This window comes from Erpetoichthys calabaricus, chromosome 16 (assembly GCF_900747795.2).
Source record: "Erpetoichthys calabaricus chromosome 16, fErpCal1.3, whole genome shotgun sequence".
Classification (NCBI taxonomy): Eukaryota; Metazoa; Chordata; class Cladistia; order Polypteriformes; family Polypteridae; genus Erpetoichthys; species Erpetoichthys calabaricus.
Window position 1 is genome coordinate 82,898,390 of NC_041409.2, and position 19,898 is coordinate 82,918,287.

A 19,898-nucleotide genomic window follows, 5' to 3' on the forward strand; every position below is an offset into this window, starting at 1 on the left:
TGCATAAAACATAAAAAGTGATCAAATACCTCCCAGTGCACCCTATATGCTGTAATCGGCTGACTGGTTCACTTTTGTGTGGTTTTATTTCTTTATTTTTTGTTTCTGTTATATACAGATTTTTGCTGCCTTAACAGATTGTTTGAAATTTATTGTCATCAGTGGTTTTATGTTAGTGGTGCATTGACGTATCAGTAAGTTGTACTGTACGTTGTTATGAACATCTACTGTGGTGGTATCACCATGACTTATCATGCATTTTGTTGCTGGCTGCATTAATGTAAGCCCAAAGTGGAGTTCCATCCATCCATCCATTTTCCAACCCGCTGAATCCAAACACAGGGGGTCTGCTGGAGCCAATCCCAGCCAACACAGGGCACAAGGCAGGAAAATATCCTGGGCAGGGTGCCAACCCACCGCAGAGGACACACAAGCACACACTAAGGCCAATTTAGAATCGCCAATCCACCTAACCTGCATGTCTTTGGACTGTGGGAGGAAACCGGAGCGCCCACGCAGACACGGGGAGAACATGCAAACTCCACGCAGGGAGGACTCGGGAATTGAACCCAGGTCCCCAGATCTCCCAACTGCGAGGCAGCAGCGCTACCCACTGCGCCACCGTGCCGCCCCCAAAGTGGAGTTGATTTTCTGAATTTGTTGCTGCAGCAAGTCAAAAAAAAAAAAAATGTGATCTAGAAGTTTTCTTTCTCTTCCATATCCATATTGTGTGAACTAACAACAAATGTTTATGTATAACTTTTAAAAATTATTTTGGTTTAGATGTACTCTGAAGGTAGTGATGCTGTGCCTCAAAACAACGAGACAGCCCTGCAATACTTCAAGAAAGCTGCAGAATTAGTAAGTAGTATGAAATGACTCAACTTCATGTAACACACATTTAATTAACAATAACAGATGTTAAGATATTTTTTGTTAAACATGTCAGTATTATGCTCATCTTCAAGAATGTGTGTGTGTAATCCAGCATTTTATATTTTCTGACTAATGCCTAATTAGGTGTAATCTTTGTCCTTAGCTTCAATAGATGCCTAAATTCTGAACATCGGTTTATTCTGCTGAGATAATGTCGACCTTGTGGAGAGGTTTACTTACCTCAGCAGAGACATTGCCTTTATTTGCTTAACTGAATACTATATGACGTATGCTTATATTGAAGCACACAGTCTTCTTATGCTTTAAGAATGGATACTGGTGGCAGTAAACCAACTATATATTCTTAGCAGTTGCTATTAAATGCACTGCCAGACATGCATTTTATATATTCCATGATGTTTAAAGAAAATACTATCATCTACCACCCTTACTTAAAAGAAGAGGACGACATGCATCAAGACTCTTTGCAGTGTTGGCTCCTCAGTGGTGGAACGAACTTCCTCGTCGCCTGAAGACACACTTCTTTCAACAGCACTTGGACTAAAGTCCCCATACTTTTTTTTCTACCCTTTTTTTTTTTCAAAAAAAAAAAAAAAAAAATTTTTGTACTAACTTACTATTTTCTTCTAGCAGGGTTTTGTATACAATTTGGTCAGCGGTAACTTGTTTAATGACAGTAGATTTAATCCTAGCCTTAAAGACTGAAGAACAGTCGTAGACTACTAAGCACTGTTGTAAGTCGCTCTGGATAAGAGCGTCTGCTAAATGATGTAAATGTAAATGTAAATCTAGTGAAAAAGTGGCGAAATTAATTCTAATGCCACTTATCATGTATGTTATGTTAACACAGTTCATGTTTAGATACCTTGTAAGTTTCTATTTTCTTTAAATCTATAATAATAATAATTCATTACATTTATATAGCGCTTTTCTCAGTACTCAAAGCGCTATCCACACAGGGAGGAACCGGGAAGAGAACCCACAATCTATGGTAATTAAATGACTGCATCTGTTTTAAAAACTGCTTATAAAACATTCTTCATATTTGTGATTTTGTTTTTAGGGGAATCCAGTTGGACAAAGTGGACTAGGAATGGCTTATTTGTATGGACGAGGTGTTCCAGTGGTAAATGGCAATTTTAATTTTTTTTTTCAGACACATCAGTTATGTAATACAGAGTTGTTAATATTTATCATTGTTTATTTAACGAAGTAAACCTAACAGGTAAAAAAAAATATTTAACGAAACTACAGCCATTGTTCATTTAATCAATTAGCATCAATTTGTTGTTTTCTGCTTTTAAAGAATTATGATTTAGCTCTGAAGTACTTCCAAAAGGCAGCTGAACAAGGCTGGGTGGATGGACAGCTTCAACTTGGAACAATGTACTACAGTAAGAACGCCTCTAATCTCACTGCAGTGAATAAGTAAACAGAGTTGAGAAACTAAAATGTGTCTTGTATTATTGTAGATATTTTTTTGTATTTTGCAGAGTCGGCAAAATATGCAGTTTATTTATAAAAACTGAGATGTATAAGTGTTTCACTCACACACAAAGATATAGAACGTGTGGAAGGTCACCCCAACACAAACGGGCTCAGAGACACACAAGTTCAAAAGCACATTTGCTTTTTAACAGCATACAAATTGGCAACAACACCACTATTGCTCAGTCCCTTTTTCTCTCTTTCTGTGTCTCATTGGTTCTCTTTCTCTTTGTCGCCTCCATTCCTCTCTACGTAAGCATTGTCCTCTACCTCCTGATTCTGGTTCCTCGAACGGAGTGAGGCGGCCTCTTTTATATCGCACTCAGAAGTGCTTCAGGTGCTGTCTAATTAACTTCCAGCAGCAATCCAGGGGGGCTGCCCTCTTGTGTCCCAGGGGAGATATTGTCTCTCTCCCGGTCCTTCCATCCAAAGGGCATCCCAACCAGTGAAAGAACCCCTGCCGTCCGTCACAAATGATATAAACTCTTTAAACTTTGTGGGTGTAGAAAACGTTCATCCATCACCACTGATACCATAACTTGACATGTTACATTTTTAAACTGGATTTGTTTTATGTGGTTAACAAATTTTAAGTTTGTCATTTGTATGCAATCCAGCGAGTGTCTTATTTTAATGTCTCCTGTAGACTAGTGACCATCAGGAATGTTATTGATCTATTTTTGTGCATATTTATAAAAAAACAAAAATGGCTCCAATACATGTTTAGCAGTCAGAAAACAAACTTCCAGTTTCACGTTTACTGACTTAGCCACAGTACCACCATCTGTGTGTCTTTATGAAAATTTTTTTCAATATGATAAAGGCAATTTGTGGCATATGTACATACAGAGCAACACAATAACTTTATATTTAAATATAATATAATATTGAAATCATTTTTTTTTTCAAATTAATAAAACATGTCTGTAGTTAACTATTTTAGTGAGCATAATCAGTAACTTTAAATTAAGGTATTGTTACTGCTGTTCTTCATGGCAGGTGGAATTGGTGTGAAGAGAGATTACAAACAAGCATTGAAGTATTTCAACTTGGCTTCACAAGCAGGGCATATACTGGCGTTTTATAACCTGGCACAAATGCATGCAACTGGAACTGGAGTTATGAGGTCCTGCCACACTGCAGTAGAAGTAAGTCTGTCTTGCACTATCCACAATATACTGTAAGATGCTGATTGAAAACTTTATGTACATTGTAATTTATTATTAAATAAATATGCATTTTAATTCTTTTAGATAATGTTTTCTTAATATTTGCTTGAGGTATTCTCATGAAGAAATTGTAGTAAGCAGAAAAATTCAACAAAATTGCAATATAATGTTAGTAAATTTTGTAAAATCCTAATTGATTGTCAAGTTTTCATTTTCACTGGTATTGCTGTTTTAGGCTTACTGTATATACTTGTGGATAAGTCGGGACTTGATTTTACAGTATAATTTCTAGTATTTTATAATGTTGGTCGTATGAGTCGAATGTGAAAAACTCTATTGGTACAAGGGATTATGATATGCTAACGCCCATCTGAGAGAGTCACCACGGAGCACACTGACTTTTTTTTCCTATGTGGGTGCAGCAATGCGCTGTATCAGCGTGTGCTCCTAACCTCCCTCTCTCTATTGTGCCTACGTGACCACACAGTGATACCCGAACGATTCCGAAGCGACGTTTGCACTGATTTGTGTTTTTTGTATTTCACACCCTCATACAACTTTATCGTAATAGCATCCCTTATCTACGATGGAGCGTTCAATCAAAAGAAAATATGAAGCTGGTTTTAAATTAAACGTTGAAGTGGTAAAAGGAATTGGAAACTGTGCTGCTCAACAAAATTCGATGCGTGTGAGAAACTGATGCGAGATTGGAGGAGGCAAGAAGATGTAAAAAAAAAAAATAAATCTTGCATTTTTGAACAGGTGTATAAGTTGGGGTCTGATTTTATGATTGATTTTTCAGGTTTCAAGATCCGATTTATACGCGAGTATATACAGTACTTAATGCTATAATACAAAATATCTGTATGTGTTGGTTGCCCTACTTTCCAGCTTCACAAGAGATGGCAGTTTGGCATTGGAACTTGTGTGAAACAGTTCATAAGCTAGGTGTCTCAAACTCTTCCTGAAGTGGCTTAATATTTTTGTTAAAAACTCAATCATTCCTGCTGGAGCCAATCCCAGCCAACACAGGGTGCAAGGCAGGAAACAAACCCCAGGCAGGGCGCCAGCCCACCGCAGAGACAAAATGCAACAAAGTTATTTCTAAAACCAACATGAATCAGTTTTGTTGGGATCCACACATTTTTATTTCTGTGTCCGTTCTGGCCTTGATCCCCAGGGGTTGATCACTTTTTCTTTCATAGTGCTCTCTATTGTTCTTTTGTTTTCTTAACAACATCTGCAGTGAAGAACATTGATGTCTGAAATTTTGAAGTAGAGTAAAATATGCCTATTTTTTTCTTGTCATGGTTGCACATTACTGAGCAGTGTTACATGGATATAGCTGTGGTTTCCGGCAGTTTATCGAGCTCAGAGACACTACAGAAGGGATAAAATACAGTCAGCAATTTAAAGATTATAATGCTATGACCCTAGATGCTGCTTAAGTAATTCAACTGAATATTTTGCTACCATATTTTGAATATAAGATGTATCCTCCAGTTGTGATACAACCTTCTGTTATACACATCCCCTATATAAACTTGGTAAAGGTAGAGACAGTAAAATTATTACCTTTTTTATTTACTGTGCCACTTATGTTACCTCAGATCAAGCAAATTAGCTTTGGTGCACATTACAAAGTGGGCAATCCATGGTTAGTATGAGAATTCAATTTAGCCTCCGCATCAGATTCTTTACATCTTTGGAGGCATCCTGCTTTTACTGTTCTATGTATGTTGTTTATGAACTCTAAAATTCCACACAATTAGTAGCAATAACCACTTCTGTTATTAGCAGCCGAGGGTCAAATTGATGACATGAGTGCTAAAGGAATAACATCTGACTTTATTGATCTTCTGGGTGACTGTGACCACTCACCCTCTTGCCTGAATAGTCTGCTGATTTTTGGCTGTTGCATACTGCCTTAGGTCTTTCTGTGTTACAGTTTAGAGTATTATTAATGTAGAGTTTTACAGTATATTGTATGGAACTAGCATTGTACACATTGCTCTAGAATCCAGATAATTGAATCCAAACATTAATTTCCACGTATTGGTCTTTATGAAGTGTTTTAATGTGTATCGGTTATTTATGGATTTTTCAGCAAAACTTTTTTTTCCCCCCCTTTTTTTTTTTTTTTTTTTTTACAGTTATTTAAGAATGTGTGCGAGCGTGGACGCTGGTCTGAGCGGCTGATGTCTGCATACAGCAGCTACAAGGATGGAGATGCTGATTCTGCAATTGTCCAATACCTCCTGTTGGCTGAGCAAGGCTATGAAGTCGCACAGAGTAATGTAGCTTTCATACTGGACCAGAGTAAGTATTTGGGTAATTAATCAAAGTAAAACTGATGTGAGAAAATTTGAAGATTACTTTAAAATTGCATCTATTTAGTATAGTATTTGAATTTAAATGATGTAAGGTTAGTTTATGATATTGTTAGATATGTTCCTTTTTTTCTGTGCATAAAGTTTACTGTCAAGGGTACATAGGACAATTAAATTCTTACCTGTATATGTGTATTATATATTGCCTGTAAATACCTGATTTAATGTATTGGTGTTAAGGTAATTTTGTTTTTTTTCTCTTTTTCCTTAATCTCTTTGCTTTAAGCAGAAGAAGTGAAACTTTTTAGTGAAAATGAAACTTATCCTAGAGCTTTGCTGCACTGGAACCGAGCTGCTGCACAAGGTGAGGCATAGTTAAACTGTTAATGAATTTTGAATTATTTAGTGTAGGCCGTCAATGATCATAGCTTTTCAGTACTTTTATAATTTTGTATTTAGTCAAAAACAGTGTTTATTGGCATAAACAACTGTTAAATCATTTTTACATTTTAAGAGGTGTCTTAATATTTTATACTTAAAAATTTGAGTCATAATATACACAGTTGTGATCAAAATTGGAGAACAACTTACAGCTTCCTAAATTTCAGAATCACTGCTTATACCTATTTGAAGTTATCCTAACTGGAATAGAAGGGTGGTTTTTAACCATATTTCATAATTTTAGTATATTCTGAAGCACAATATAAAAAACTTCCAATGAGAAATTTGAAGAAGTACTCTGATCAAATTGAGAGTACACTCTCAGATACGTCCCAGTTGTTGGTGTTAATCTGGCACTAACTGGTGCTAATTTCCTTAATTATCTGGCCGCACTCCTAACTACTTTGTAAGATGGCGTGCCACTCAAGGGTGACTGAAACTTTGCAACAGGTTGTCCTGAAGACGGCCAAAGGGCTAACCCTTTTAGCTATTGCAAGAGAAGCTGGTCATTCCAAGTCTATGATTTTGCTAATATTGCAGCTTTATAGTGACACTAATTTAGTCCCCCAAAAATGCCTGTTGTCCACGTAAGACAAAGGCACAAGAGGACGGGATAATGTGGAGACTCCCAATGGGGAGCTGGTTCAACACTACAGCTGGAATTGCTCGCCAGTTCATCACTTCACAGGGTATAAGGGTCTGTCTCGGCATACAGCGTCTCGCCATTTAAGATGATTTGGACTGAAAGCCCATACTGCAGTGACCAAGCCTGTCATCAGCAGAAAGAATCAAAAAGGCTAGACTAACCTTTGCTGAGGATCACATTGTGTGGACAGAGGAGAACTGGTCCAGAGTTTAATAATTCAGCAACTTACAGTTTCTTCCCTGTGAGCATCTCCCAATCATCCCGTACTTTTCATGCCAGACAATTGCCCCCATCTCATTGCAAAACAGGTAAAGCAGTTCCTTAAAGCTAACAACATTGAAATACTGAAATGGGCAGCCCAGAGTCCTGATCAAGAATCTCTGGAAAATCCTTGGCTACAAAGTTAGGCTAAGAAACCACTACATTTGTCGAACTGTGGAAGAAACTGGAAGAATAGGGGACCGTGATCAGATCAGATCAGAGCAGTTTGAGAAACTAGTAACGTCCTCTGGGCGCAGATGTGCTGAAGTCATTCAAAGCAAGGGCCTCTATACTTCCTACTAATTATTGAAACCTGTAACCCTCCAAACATTTTCTTTTCTGCTACAATGATTACTGTTCTCTAATTTTCATCACTGGGTTTTCCACAAAATAAAGTGTTTTTTTAATTGATTATTTAGTGAAACATGCTAGTAGAACACTGATATACCCACAGCAATAATGATTAACAGTATTTGAGAAAAAACAATTGTTCAAAAATTGTTGTTTGAGCTGCTGCCTCAGCGCTCCAAGAATCTGATTTTGATTTCCGGCCTAGTCCATTTGTGTGACTACATAGTTTTTCCCTGGGTGTTCCAGCTCCCATCTTTACCTTGAAAAAGTAATTGTTAGATTAACTACATTGGCATGGTGTGAGCATATGAATGGAGCCCAGTTTTGAGCTGATATGTAGTGTCCATAGTTGATTCCTGTTTTGTGTCCAGTGCTGCAGGGATAGGCTGTGGAATATTTTGAACCCTTTAATGGAGTAAAGAGTTTCAGAAATTAATAGATGGATTAAGATTTTATTCTTTGTATTTTACTAACAGGATACACTGTGGCCAGAATAAAATTGGGTGATTATCATTTTTATGGCTATGGCACAGATGTTGACTACGAGACTGCAGTTATACATTATAGACTGGCATCAGAACAACAACACAGCGCTCAAGCCATGTTCAACCTAGGCTACATGCATGAAAAAGGTTTAGGCATCAAACAGGTAAGACTAAGAAGTTGACTTGAGTGATACTCGTGAAGTTAACCAACCAAAACAACTAATATTTTGAAGGAACATAACTGGATTTTAAATATCAAACAAGTCATTGATAGATGTTAGAGGAGTCTTAAGTAAAACTGTATTTGAATATTAGTATGTGTGTTTATTTAAATATAGTTTGCATTTTCTTAATAATTTCAGTAACCTAGGGGTACTTCATTAACATAAATGAATTAAACATGCACAAATAAGACATATGAGGCATAGGAGATGAGAGAAGTTCATATCAATGCATTAATCTAGTGGCTAGCTTTGTAATATACTAATATGGTTATAAAAAATACTTCACATTATACAAAGCATCCATGCACAAACAGACGTGTATCTTCAAAAACTGTAAGATGTAAACATACACACTAGAGTTCAAGACAAATACACTTTTGTAATATGTACCGTAATCTGGCCATACATGTTTCAGTTTGGATACTAAAGGCAAGTCAATCATCATCATATGTTAAAGCAAATATGAACATCTTGTACATCTCACATGCCTAACTGTGATTACGTGTTTATATAATACTGAAATGTCACAATTTTGCTATATAATATACTGCAGATATTTTAGATTTAAAGTACCTCTAATTCTCCTGGAAATCATATAATGTTGTGTTAATGTTTATAGCTATTCAGTGTTTCCACCCACTAAGAAATTCTTCTTGATGCTTCTAACATAATTACTTTTCTCCTTTATGGTGTGTTGTAGAAGTGTTTTAATACAGCGTTAATCTAACTAATCTATTTTCAACCACCTCTCAATCTTCAGAAAGCCTTATTTAGTATTTCAGTATTTTCTTTCCGGGCTCTTCACAATGTTTAGAGACTTCACTGCTTTTTTTCTACAGTGCACTTCACAAAATATATAGTATTTTCCGATCCTTTCAGTCCATTAGAATTTTTTTTTATAATTTATAGGATAAAGTAGATCAAATCCAGATCTTGTAGTCTCACACCAGTCCTTTGTTTTTTATTTTTTTAATAAAGATGTCAATTTTCCTATCCATCTAACAAGCAAATTTTGTAACTTGTATATAACAGTTTAGTGGTCCCAGGGAGCAGTGCTCTGTACATGAGGTGCTGTAGCGTTAACTCCCACTACTCAACACTGTGGACCATTTAGAGTTTCCACCTAACCTAAGCTAGACATTTTTTGAGGTGTGGAAGGAAAACCTGAAGAAACTTGGGGAGAACATGCAAAGTAGGCCTACAGAAGCTGTTCCCAGGCTTAGAGTTCAGACCCTGATTATTAGAGGTTTTAAAGAATTTCTGTATTTATTTATTTTTATGAATGGCAACATGTTTACATCTTATAGCATCTAAAGTGGAATACAAATCTTTTATTTTTTTAATAAAAAATAATTACATCATAAAATTTTAAAATAAACACTTATCAATAAAAAAAAATGGAACATGCACAATGATTGATAACACTTTAAAGAATTTCTTTTTAAGATCCCTATGTGCTCAACATTTAACTATTAACTTGCGCTTGGCCAATTTTAAACAAATGTGTAAAGTCACCATTATACGGCATGCACCCAGAGATACAACACTATGTACTAATTTTTTTAAACTGCCTTTTCAACTTTGTTCATGTCAGTTACCTTTAAATATGATGACATAATTAAGCCTAATTGTTTTTTCATGATGTTGCACCACCATTACATTGTATAAATAATTTAAATGGGCACTCACTAATGGCACATGTGTTCTTCTTAATGCAGTAGTTTCTTTCTGATATTTCATGACATGATTAAAATGCATGGAAAGAGAATTTCTTGCATGTCATTTGTTATATGATCTTGGCTTAGGAGTGGTGCTGGAACATATAAAACTAACATTGTAATAAGGTGGGAAATTGTTAAAAACTTTAGAATCAGAGATATAATAAACAGATAGACCAGAATGAAAATGTGGTGCATCTCACTGCCTGATAAAACAACTTAAATACTACAATATTATGAAACATAAGGAGTTAATGTATTAAGGGAATATCTGGGGTGGCTATAGTGTGCATTTTCCTATTACAATGCTGAAGTTTTTGTCTTCAGTAATTTCTCGTCTGTCTGCTGAATTTACTTACATCTATTTTTATTTCTTCTCTATACTGTGCTTGGCAGGTGCCATGCACAAGTGAGACATGGACTCTTTTGATCACACTATTCCTTTGTGTGAGCTCTAAGTAGCTAATACTTGATGTCTTTCTATCTATATGCAATAATATCATTCATATCAAACTACTGGAAAATCTACAGTGCCACGCTTTGTGGCTCAAAGCAAAACTTTGCAACACCTCAGACTGTTATTTGGGGCTATACTGTATGGAGTTATGACAGGGTCATTATTGTTACATTAACAGAGTACAGTGAATGTTTTACTTAATCTTTTAATCAACATGCAACACATCTCCACTTTCTGGTACCCTGAAGAGTATAACTATCTTACTCTGAAACATTTGTCTTCCCTACCTGAAAAATCTCAGAACACAAATTTAATGAAAATATATATGCAGTATGTTAAGAAGTGTTTGCTTGGTAAACAGAAAAAATCTGACGGGAATTGAAGCATAATGTCTGGTTTGAACCAGTCTCAGTACCCTGGGGTTCACTCATATATAGGGGTGGTCTACTGTATCACTGACCTGAGATAGATAATTATTATATATACAGTAATCCCTCCTCCATCGCGGGGGTTGCGTTCCAGAGCCACCCGCGAAATAAGAAAATCCGCGAAGTAGAAACCATATGTTTATATGGTTATTTTTATATTGTCATGCTTGGGTCACAGATTTGTGCAGAAACACAGGAGGTTGTAGAGAGACAGGAACGTTATTCAAACACTGCAAACAAACATTTGTCTCTTTTTCAAAAGTTTAAAGTGTGCTCCATGACAAGACAGAGATGACAGTTCCGTCTCACAATTAAAAGAATGCAAACATATCTTCCTCTTCAAAGGAGTGCACGTCAGGAGCAGATCATTTCACAGAGATAGAGAAAAGCAAACAAATCAATAGGGCTGTTTGGCTTTTAAGTATGCGAAGCACCGCGGCACAAAGCTGTTGAAGGCGGCAGCTCATACCCCCTCCGTCAGGAGCAGGGAGAGAGAGAGACAGAGTTTGTTTTTCAGTCAAAAATCAATACGTGCCCTTCGAGCTTTTAAGTATGCGAAGCACCGTGCAGCATGTCGTTTCAGGAAGCAGCTGCACAAAAGATAGCAACGTGAAGATAATCTTTCAGCATTTTTAGACGAGCGTCCGTATTATCTAGGTGTGCGAACAGCCCCCCTGCTCAATCCCCCTACGTCAGGATCAGAGAAAGTCAGCGCAAGAGAGAGAGAAAAGTAAGCTGGGTAGCTTCTCAGCCATCTGCCAATAGCGTCCCTTGTATGAAATCAAGTGGGCAAACCAACTGAGGAAGCATGTACCAGAAATTAAAAGACCCATTGTCCGCAGAAATCCGCGAACCAGCAAAAAATCTGCGATATATATTTAAATATGCTTACATATAAAATCCGCGAAGGAGTGAAGCCGCGAAAGGTGAAGAGCGATATAGCGAGGGATTACTGTATATATATATATATATATATATATATATATATATATATATATACATATATATATATATATATATATATATATATATATATATATATATACATATATATACATATGAGTCTCGACGACCTGAATTGTGGTATGAATGCAATGAATGTAATTACTCTGGACCTACAGGCTGTCAAATAAACAAACTACACACCGTGGCGCAGTGTAAAGAGACTTCGTCTCTGACGCTGACGTCCGAGGTTCAATTCCCCGAGAGGGGAGCAGTAGAGTGTGTGTACGCCTGATGAGCCCAAATGAGGGCAAAACACGTGTCACGTACTCTTTGCTTTATTTGACAGTAAACTATGCAACATTCCATGATCTGCTTCTCGCAACTGAAAGAGGGCACCGTGGCGGATGTTTGTCGAATGGCAGACCAACCACAAGCATTACCTGGTAGGTAACCACCCACACAATTCAGGTCGTTGAGACTCAGACTATGAATGCAATGAATGTAATTACTCTGGACCTACAGGCTGTCAATTAAACGAACTACACATCATGGCGCAGTGTAAAGGGACTTTGTCTCTGACGCTGACGTCCGAGGTTTGATTCCCCGAGAGGGGAGCAGTAGAGTGTGTGTACGCCTGATGAGCCCAAATGAGGGCGAAACACGTGTCGTGTACTTTTTGCTTTATTTGACAGTAAACTATGCAATATATATATAATATAATAACAACTTTATTTGTAAGGACCAAAATCACTGTTGTGTTTTACACGGTTTTGGAAGGAGATGAAAGTTGACTTAATCTAACCAACACAACTATGTACCGTAGGTATTTCTCAAACATATTCCCACTAGATGGCTTCCAAGAGCTACGTGTAGCTACAGCATAAACTGCTGTGTGGCCGTGAGTTTGAATAAATGAAGTGTCCAGCAGCACAGCTACACTCTGCCATCCTGTTTATTTTACACATTAAAATAAGCAAGTAGTTATGAAGGAGAAATTAGTGAAAATGTTATTTTCATGCCAAAGAAGTGTCATTCACCTCCGTGCCATAGCCCAACAAGCACAATACGTGCAGGAACCTGAACGTTATCTCTTCCATTGAAAGTATCCTAGCCTACAGAATCTCTGTATGTTAAGGTCTTGGATTTCTTAACACCGGCTCTACGTCTCCAAGAATACAAATTTCACACCCTACCTTTCACATTTATCATCCTATCCAAGCATGAAAGAGAGAATGGACAGTATGATTAAAGCATTGTATGCACTTCTAACATGTGTAATCAAATCTGTTTTTGTTGTAGTGATAAATAAATAAAAACAAAACAAAAAAACCCACAAAAGCAGCACGTGGCTGTTTTATTAGGAATCCCTTTCATTAATACAGTGTACCAAAAACAATACAGAGTTGGCTTCCTGTTTCTCCTTAAAATGGTAGGAATTTGGACTCTGTGTCAAAAGTGTGGTAATGATATCCAACCTGTGATTCAATAAAATAATGTATTTAAATGTACAGTTTTAGTATTATCATGACATTTGCTGTACATTATTTTAAAAGTTATAAATAAAAAGATAAATGCAGGGACCACAATTTGTATAGCTCAGTAAGAGAATGCAGCACAAAATGGAAATACATTTGGTCATGTGCATTACAAAGAAATGACGAAATAAACATCAGACGGTAAGAGAAATAATACATGCACTAGAAATAACCGAGTCTTACCTTACATTCAATGTGCACCTACATGTCATTTAGTCTAGTTACATTGTAAGTGTGTACTGCTCTAGTTTAATTGCTCTCCTTTTAAACAGCCAGATCACTTACTGTACATACACATGACCTCCAATTCCATTTAAATCTGTTTTGCTCAGCAGGATCCTCTCATTAGTCTAACTGCTATAACAATATAAAGTGAGAGGATGGACAGGATAATAAAGGACATGATAAAGGTTTTTAAGATCACGGTCTGAATGTGTTTCATCAATGTTTGATCAACCAGTGTCTCTGCTTGGTGCTTTAATAATGAATTGCAGTGTGGATGTTACTCTGTGTATGTTTTTTAAAGAAAACAAAAACACTGTTCAGCTAAGTGTGTTCGAAGATGATTTGTAGGATAGGACTCACTCAGCTGTGTGCGCTTGTTTTAGTAGGTGTGCATACGATCTTGATGATCTTCTGTGTGATCTTCTCTTTTCTTTACTCTATGAGTATCCCAAGGTAGTTATTAGTGTAGTATTATAAAAAGAAGATATTTCAATGTTAAACCACATTTGAGATGAAGTATTACATTTTTTAAAACCCAGTAGTCCATCCAACACTGCCATATTTAAAAAGGGTACAAGTCAGAGATAAAGCTCTACAATCATTTTGATGTAAGATTTTCAGGAAAAGAACATAATCTGTTTAGATGGTTATTGTGTTGCTAGAGCTCCAGACCTTGAAAGAGATTTATAACTTTACTAAGAGTATAAAATCTCTTGGTGCTTTGTATGCATACTTGTTGGGTCTAAAAGAGGAGTAAATTATGGAAGAACATTTTTTAATATGATTTACTCAAAATACCCCATTAGGACTGAAGTCAGTGCAGCTGAACATTGATCTTTCATTGGTTTTGATTGACTGTTCCTCGGTGTTGGGACAATCACTGATCTTCTCCAAATGAGCAGAAGAGATATTTCACAATCTCTTCACCACTGAAACAGTTTTCAATAGCTGCACACTGAAGGGTTTGACAGTTTATCTCTTTTAGGCCTTTCCGTGTTTAAATTGTAATCCTCCGGCATCAAGTATTGCAGTATCCACATCAGCAGGAATATCCCATACTTTTATTGTAAAGTGCTATAAACAAATTACTAGTATTGAAACTAGGATAAAAACTATTTAAATAATTTATCTCTTAGGCTTCTAACTGGTAATTGTTTTTGTTCTTTTGCAGACTTACTTGGCTTACTTTGTACAATTATTAAAGAATAGTTCTAGTTTCCTTTTTTTAGGTTGTTTTGCATTTGTTATTCTTTGTTCTTCCCTCAACTTTCTCCACTGTTGTAAATAAAATGTTTTTGTGAAAGTGAAGTTCTTTTAAATTCAGACATCATTCAGGAATTATTATATTGGTCATTTATTTTCTTTAGTATTGGACTCATTCATTTCCTTATAGAAATATAAATCTAGAAATGGCTGCCACTGACTAATTGTTTTCTGTTCTCTTGGTGACTCCATCCAATCAGAACATTTAGTGGCAAGTGCATTACGTCTTTTATATCTGCAGTTTTCAGTTGAAGGCTTTGGTTACCACACATATTGAGGACATTTAAACAATACAGGAGTGGCAGAGCCTCACAGCTCCATAGTTCAAGCTCCTGGTCAGCTTAAAGACAATGTGAATTTCCATGTTCTCCCTTCATCTCTCAGATGTTATAACAGGAGACACTTGATATCCTCCCACTTCCAAAAGACCTGCAGGTTGAGCTAATCAATGACTGGCCAGGTCTGTGTGTCTGTCTGTGTGTGTGTGTGTGTGTGTGTGGAGGAGCCTTTAGACGAACTGTTAGTCACTCTGCACACTCTGGGCTGCTGGGTTCAGGCTCCAGACTGTATGGTCCTGAGATTAATTCAGTTGATTTGATAGTATACTGGTAACCAGTGACTGTCCTAAAAACACAGACTGTGCAAAAAAATAATAATTGGAATACTTACAGGAAATATGACACCCACATTGTCTTCATACAGACTGCAAAACAAAACCACTAAATTCCCCCCCAGTCCTGGTATATATAATAATGTGCTTCTAGTAAATAATTTGGCCTTAAACAAAAATAGAAATCATGGGGATGATTAATCAAAGAGAATGAGCAAAAAGGAAAGAGAGAAGTCGTCAAATTGATTCAGTCTAAACAAATGGGGTTTAAGAGGTGACGTAATTGAAAGTTTCTTGAGGTATAAAATATTGAATTCTTAAAGCTTTCATCAGCTCTTGTTATTTCTTGCAAATCATATTCATAAGGGTTAGTAAAAATTAAAGAATGAAGTGTGGTTTTTTTTGAGCCTCTGACCATGTGACCGACAGATCCACATTTAATAGATACAAAGTTCAGGGGATTCTCTTATATCACAGAATGTTCAAAAGCCTTTTCTCTGCATGTCTCAATATCTTTATGGTGATGCTAATTCTAGCCTCTGTCTTGGTGTTTCAGGATATTCACTTGGCCAAGCGCTTCTATGATATGGCTGCTGAGGCGAGCCCTGATGCCCAAGTTCCTGTGTTTCTAGCACTCTGTAAGCTGGGCCTAATTTATGCCATCCAGTATCTGCAGGAAATGAAAGTAAGTTCTTGTGATTTAAACACATCTGAAGCAAACAAAGTTGTCGGTGAAAGCTATAAATGTATGTTAATTAGTGCTACTCTTACCATTTTTAAATAAAATCCAAAAAAATCTGTTTTTCTTCCATTTTTACTTTCTCGTATACGAAGTATAAGGAAAGTATTCTAATCATCCAAAGATCTGATGTCGAGATTTTGATGAATCTCGACGTTTTAGACCTCCCTGACTTTCTTGTGTATGAAATATAGGGAAAGTATTGGAATCGTCCAAAAATTCCATTTCGAGATTTTGATGAATCTCGACGTTTTAGACCTCCCTGACTTTCTTGTGTATGAAGTATAGGGAAAGTATTGGAATCGTCCAAAAATTCCGTTTCGAGATTTTGATGAATCTCAACGTTTTAGACCTCCCAGAGTACGAAAATACCATTTTTGGAATGATGTCTGTCTGTGTGTATGTAAACATGATAACTTAAGTACACTTTCACTTCGGTCAACCAAATTTTGCATACAGGTATTTGGTACAAAACGTAGATTTAATTCAACTTTTGATCTATTTCCGCTAACCAAAAGTGGCGCTTTACCTTTTATTCATGCTTCTGCAGAGTTCAATTTATTCAACTTTACTTTTATAATAATTGTTCAATATATTATTAATTTGGTTTGATTTGTTAGTGATGGTGTGTTGGCTGGGATTGGCTCCAGCAGACCCCCGTGACCCTGTGTTCGGATTCAGCGGGTTGGAAAATGGATGGATGGATGGTTCTTTAATGTACATAATATAAAAATATAATCATTGTCTTTCGGTTTATTCCTCAAATATCCATCCCCATATCTGAGTATACGAGAAAGTCAAGGGGAGACCACTCTTGATTTTTATATTTTATGTTGAATGCACTGATTATATTCTTAGGCCAACTCTTCATCAAGTTAGGAGAGACTTCAGAGCAGTACACTGCATCATGTAACTTTAGCCATATTTGACTTGACTTCAGATTTCTATGTATGGTTTATAAAATTACAGAAAGGAAAGGGAAAAGATTCTGGATTTTATCATTCTATAATAAGACCATTCCTACTTCATGGATGTTTACTGGGGGGAAAAAAATAACTGACAAGAGTTTTATTATTCTATATTTGACATTTTTTCAAGGCCACTTACAAGTTCTGGGTCAGTCAGTCAGTCAGTCAGTACACTACAGATATTTTTTATAGGTAAGAGCGTAGGCAGTTTAAATGAATACTTCACCAAAGAATTATATATACAGTATTTTTATATGTATCTTACCCTTATGTGTTTTGTAGTGACTACAGAGATCAATAGGCCTATATGTTGACCAATGCAAACATTGTTAAGTTTTTTTCTGAAATATTTGCTAAATAAGTGTCCAGAAAAATTTGCACAGTGCATAAACAGGAAATGGCAATTCACATTGGATTGAGCTTTTGATTTGAAAATCCGCCTCTCCCCCTCATTCAGTGGTCAATCACAACAAGCTACCTGTGGTAAGTAACATAAAAAAAGAATCCGTTTGCTGTGTGGCAATCCTTTAAGCAACCTGCTCAGGGTCAGACTGTGGGGAATATGGAGAAAGTGAACAAGCAGCGTTGGGATTTATAGACCAGCACCACAGCCACTACACCACCTTGTTTAAAGGAATCCCTGTCACTAAATTCTTAAACATAAAGGTTTTCAGTCTATAAAAAATAATTTAGTCACATTTCATGGTATACCATTTTTTCTTAGCTGAAACACAGTTCAAGGGTTAAGAAGTGCTTAAGATAATATCCAAAGTGTCCTGCTTAGCGTATACCCACTGTATTCATTAAATTACGGAAAATTCTCTGGTAGAATGCACATGTCATTATTTGGGGTCCTGGTTTGGACAGTATGTTCTAACTTTGATATGGCTATGCCTTGGTATGCCAGAATTGTGCGATTTATTTATTTATTTATTTTTTTGAGTTCTTTATTTCTAGTCCTGTTCTAGATATGATAAAGAATGGACTGTAAAGAGACATATTTAAATGATTTTCTGTGTTGATTTTTATTATAGGCACAAGATCTCCTGACACACATTGATCTGAATCAGCTGCTGGGCCCAGAGTGGGACCTGTACCTCATGACTATCATTGCCTTACTGCTTGGCACAGTCATCGCTTACAGACAGAGACTGCATCAGGCAATGCCAAGGCCAGTGGCGCCACAACAGCCGGCACCAGGAATGGCCCCACAGGAACAGCCTCAACAATAAACCAACATTGAAGCCCATTTTGTCTTCTCACACGCTAAGTCATGGATAATATCTCTTATGGAAGATTCTTTCATTGTCAGCAACATTTTGTAGACTTGTAAAAAGGATTTAAAAATGACCAGAAAACCTATTTTGCAAAGACTGTATAGATCATGGTTTACAAACATTCTTCTAGATCTTAATATTTCGTTTTTTTTTCTACCAGGACGTTTATAGGTAGGACAAAAATTCTGCAATGGCCAATTTAATGATAATTTCTTGATGTAATGCAGCACTAAGAATGACTACAGAGCAACACGAGACGTGATCATGAGATGATTACATCGTAGACTGAGCCTTCCTGCAGTGCTGAGTCCACGGAGCGCACATCCTGTTCTCCTAACCCTGACACACTGAACGGGCTTTGCCTGGAGAGCCCTTATTGGTCAGAAGCCCCGACGCCATCGGCTTTTTTGGGGTAATTGAAAGGCTGAAAACAGACTTGAGCTTTTATAAAGCTAATGCAATGTTAGCATCTTACCGCAGTTTTCATGCATATCATTAAACTTTAATTTCCTTTTTTCATTTATACTTTTTCTTTTTATAGTATTTTTTTTTTTCCCTGAAACAAACATTTTTTGATGTGAATTTGATAAGAACATATGATGCATTTTGTTTTCTTCCATTAAATTTAATTTATATTTAAGTTACAAAAATAGCTTATGTTTGTACTGTAATTTTGTATTTATTTTTGCCATCTGTCCTTGGCAGCCTTTGATTAAAAGTCAGCCTTTTTTGAAGAAAAATGTATACATACAATACAAGGTAAAAGCAATTACAAGCGTGTTTTGTAAATTCGAGGGTTTCTTTTAATATGCAGATAGTTCTAGATAATCGTGATGAAGAAATTTACTGGTTAGGCAGCAACGTCAGTTCTGTTTTGACACTCTTTCCTCATTCTCTTTAATGAAATATTCAGTATGTGACCTTGCATAATTCTGTTCAAAGGTTTTTGTTTTTCTTTTTCCAAGGACAGAAATGCTGTTGCACTATGGGAAGGTGTGCGAGTATTGGTTAGGATCGTGACATGCCTACTATTCAGATAATTATCAGTATTTTTTTTTTTTTTTTTTTTTTGTGGAAGCTTATAAAGAAAAACCTCATCAAAAAAGCAAAGTTCAGTTGGCAACAATTCTGAAAGCAATAAGCAGAGTTAATATTAAGCTACTTTAAAAGTGATTAAGTCCTCGTTATTTTCACAAACAATTATATAAAAGCCAGTCCAACAGATTTAATGAAAAAAATGTTAGCATGCGGCTACTTTAACCACAGGCACATACAGTGGGTACAGAAAAGAATCCCCCCCTTTGAAAAATATTCACATTTTTTTTTGCTTTACAGCCTTAAATGAAAACACACAACAAAAAATATTTCTTCCCAGCTTTACTTACTCAATGCAACGTATAACATCCAAGTGTTCAGAAAAATTATAAAAAAATCAAAAACC

At 36.3% G+C, this 19,898-nt stretch overlaps 1 protein-coding gene across 2 annotated transcripts in view; it reads left to right on the forward strand.

Moving 5' to 3' along the window:
- The window catches only part of sel1l (SEL1L adaptor subunit of ERAD E3 ubiquitin ligase), a 44,910-nt gene extending 25,926 nt beyond the window's left edge, over positions 1–18,984 (forward strand). Inside the window, exons 13-21 of one of the 2 annotated variants that reach the window (XM_028821232.2) lie at positions 784–861; positions 1,961–2,023; positions 2,204–2,291; positions 3,385–3,533; positions 5,708–5,873; positions 6,171–6,248; positions 8,060–8,232; positions 16,030–16,158; positions 18,215–18,984. In XM_028821232.2, the coding sequence (XP_028677065.1) occupies positions 784–861; positions 1,961–2,023; positions 2,204–2,291; positions 3,385–3,533; positions 5,708–5,873; positions 6,171–6,248; positions 8,060–8,232; positions 16,030–16,158; positions 18,215–18,412 (1,122 nt within the window). In that variant the 3' untranslated portion in view covers positions 18,413–18,984. The remainder of the gene's footprint in view (positions 1–783; positions 862–1,960; positions 2,024–2,203; positions 2,292–3,384; positions 3,534–5,707; positions 5,874–6,170; positions 6,249–8,059; positions 8,233–16,029; positions 16,159–18,214) is intronic. The other variant, XM_028821233.2, reaches the window with a different exon arrangement.
- The last annotated feature ends 914 nt before the right edge of the window (positions 18,985–19,898 follow it).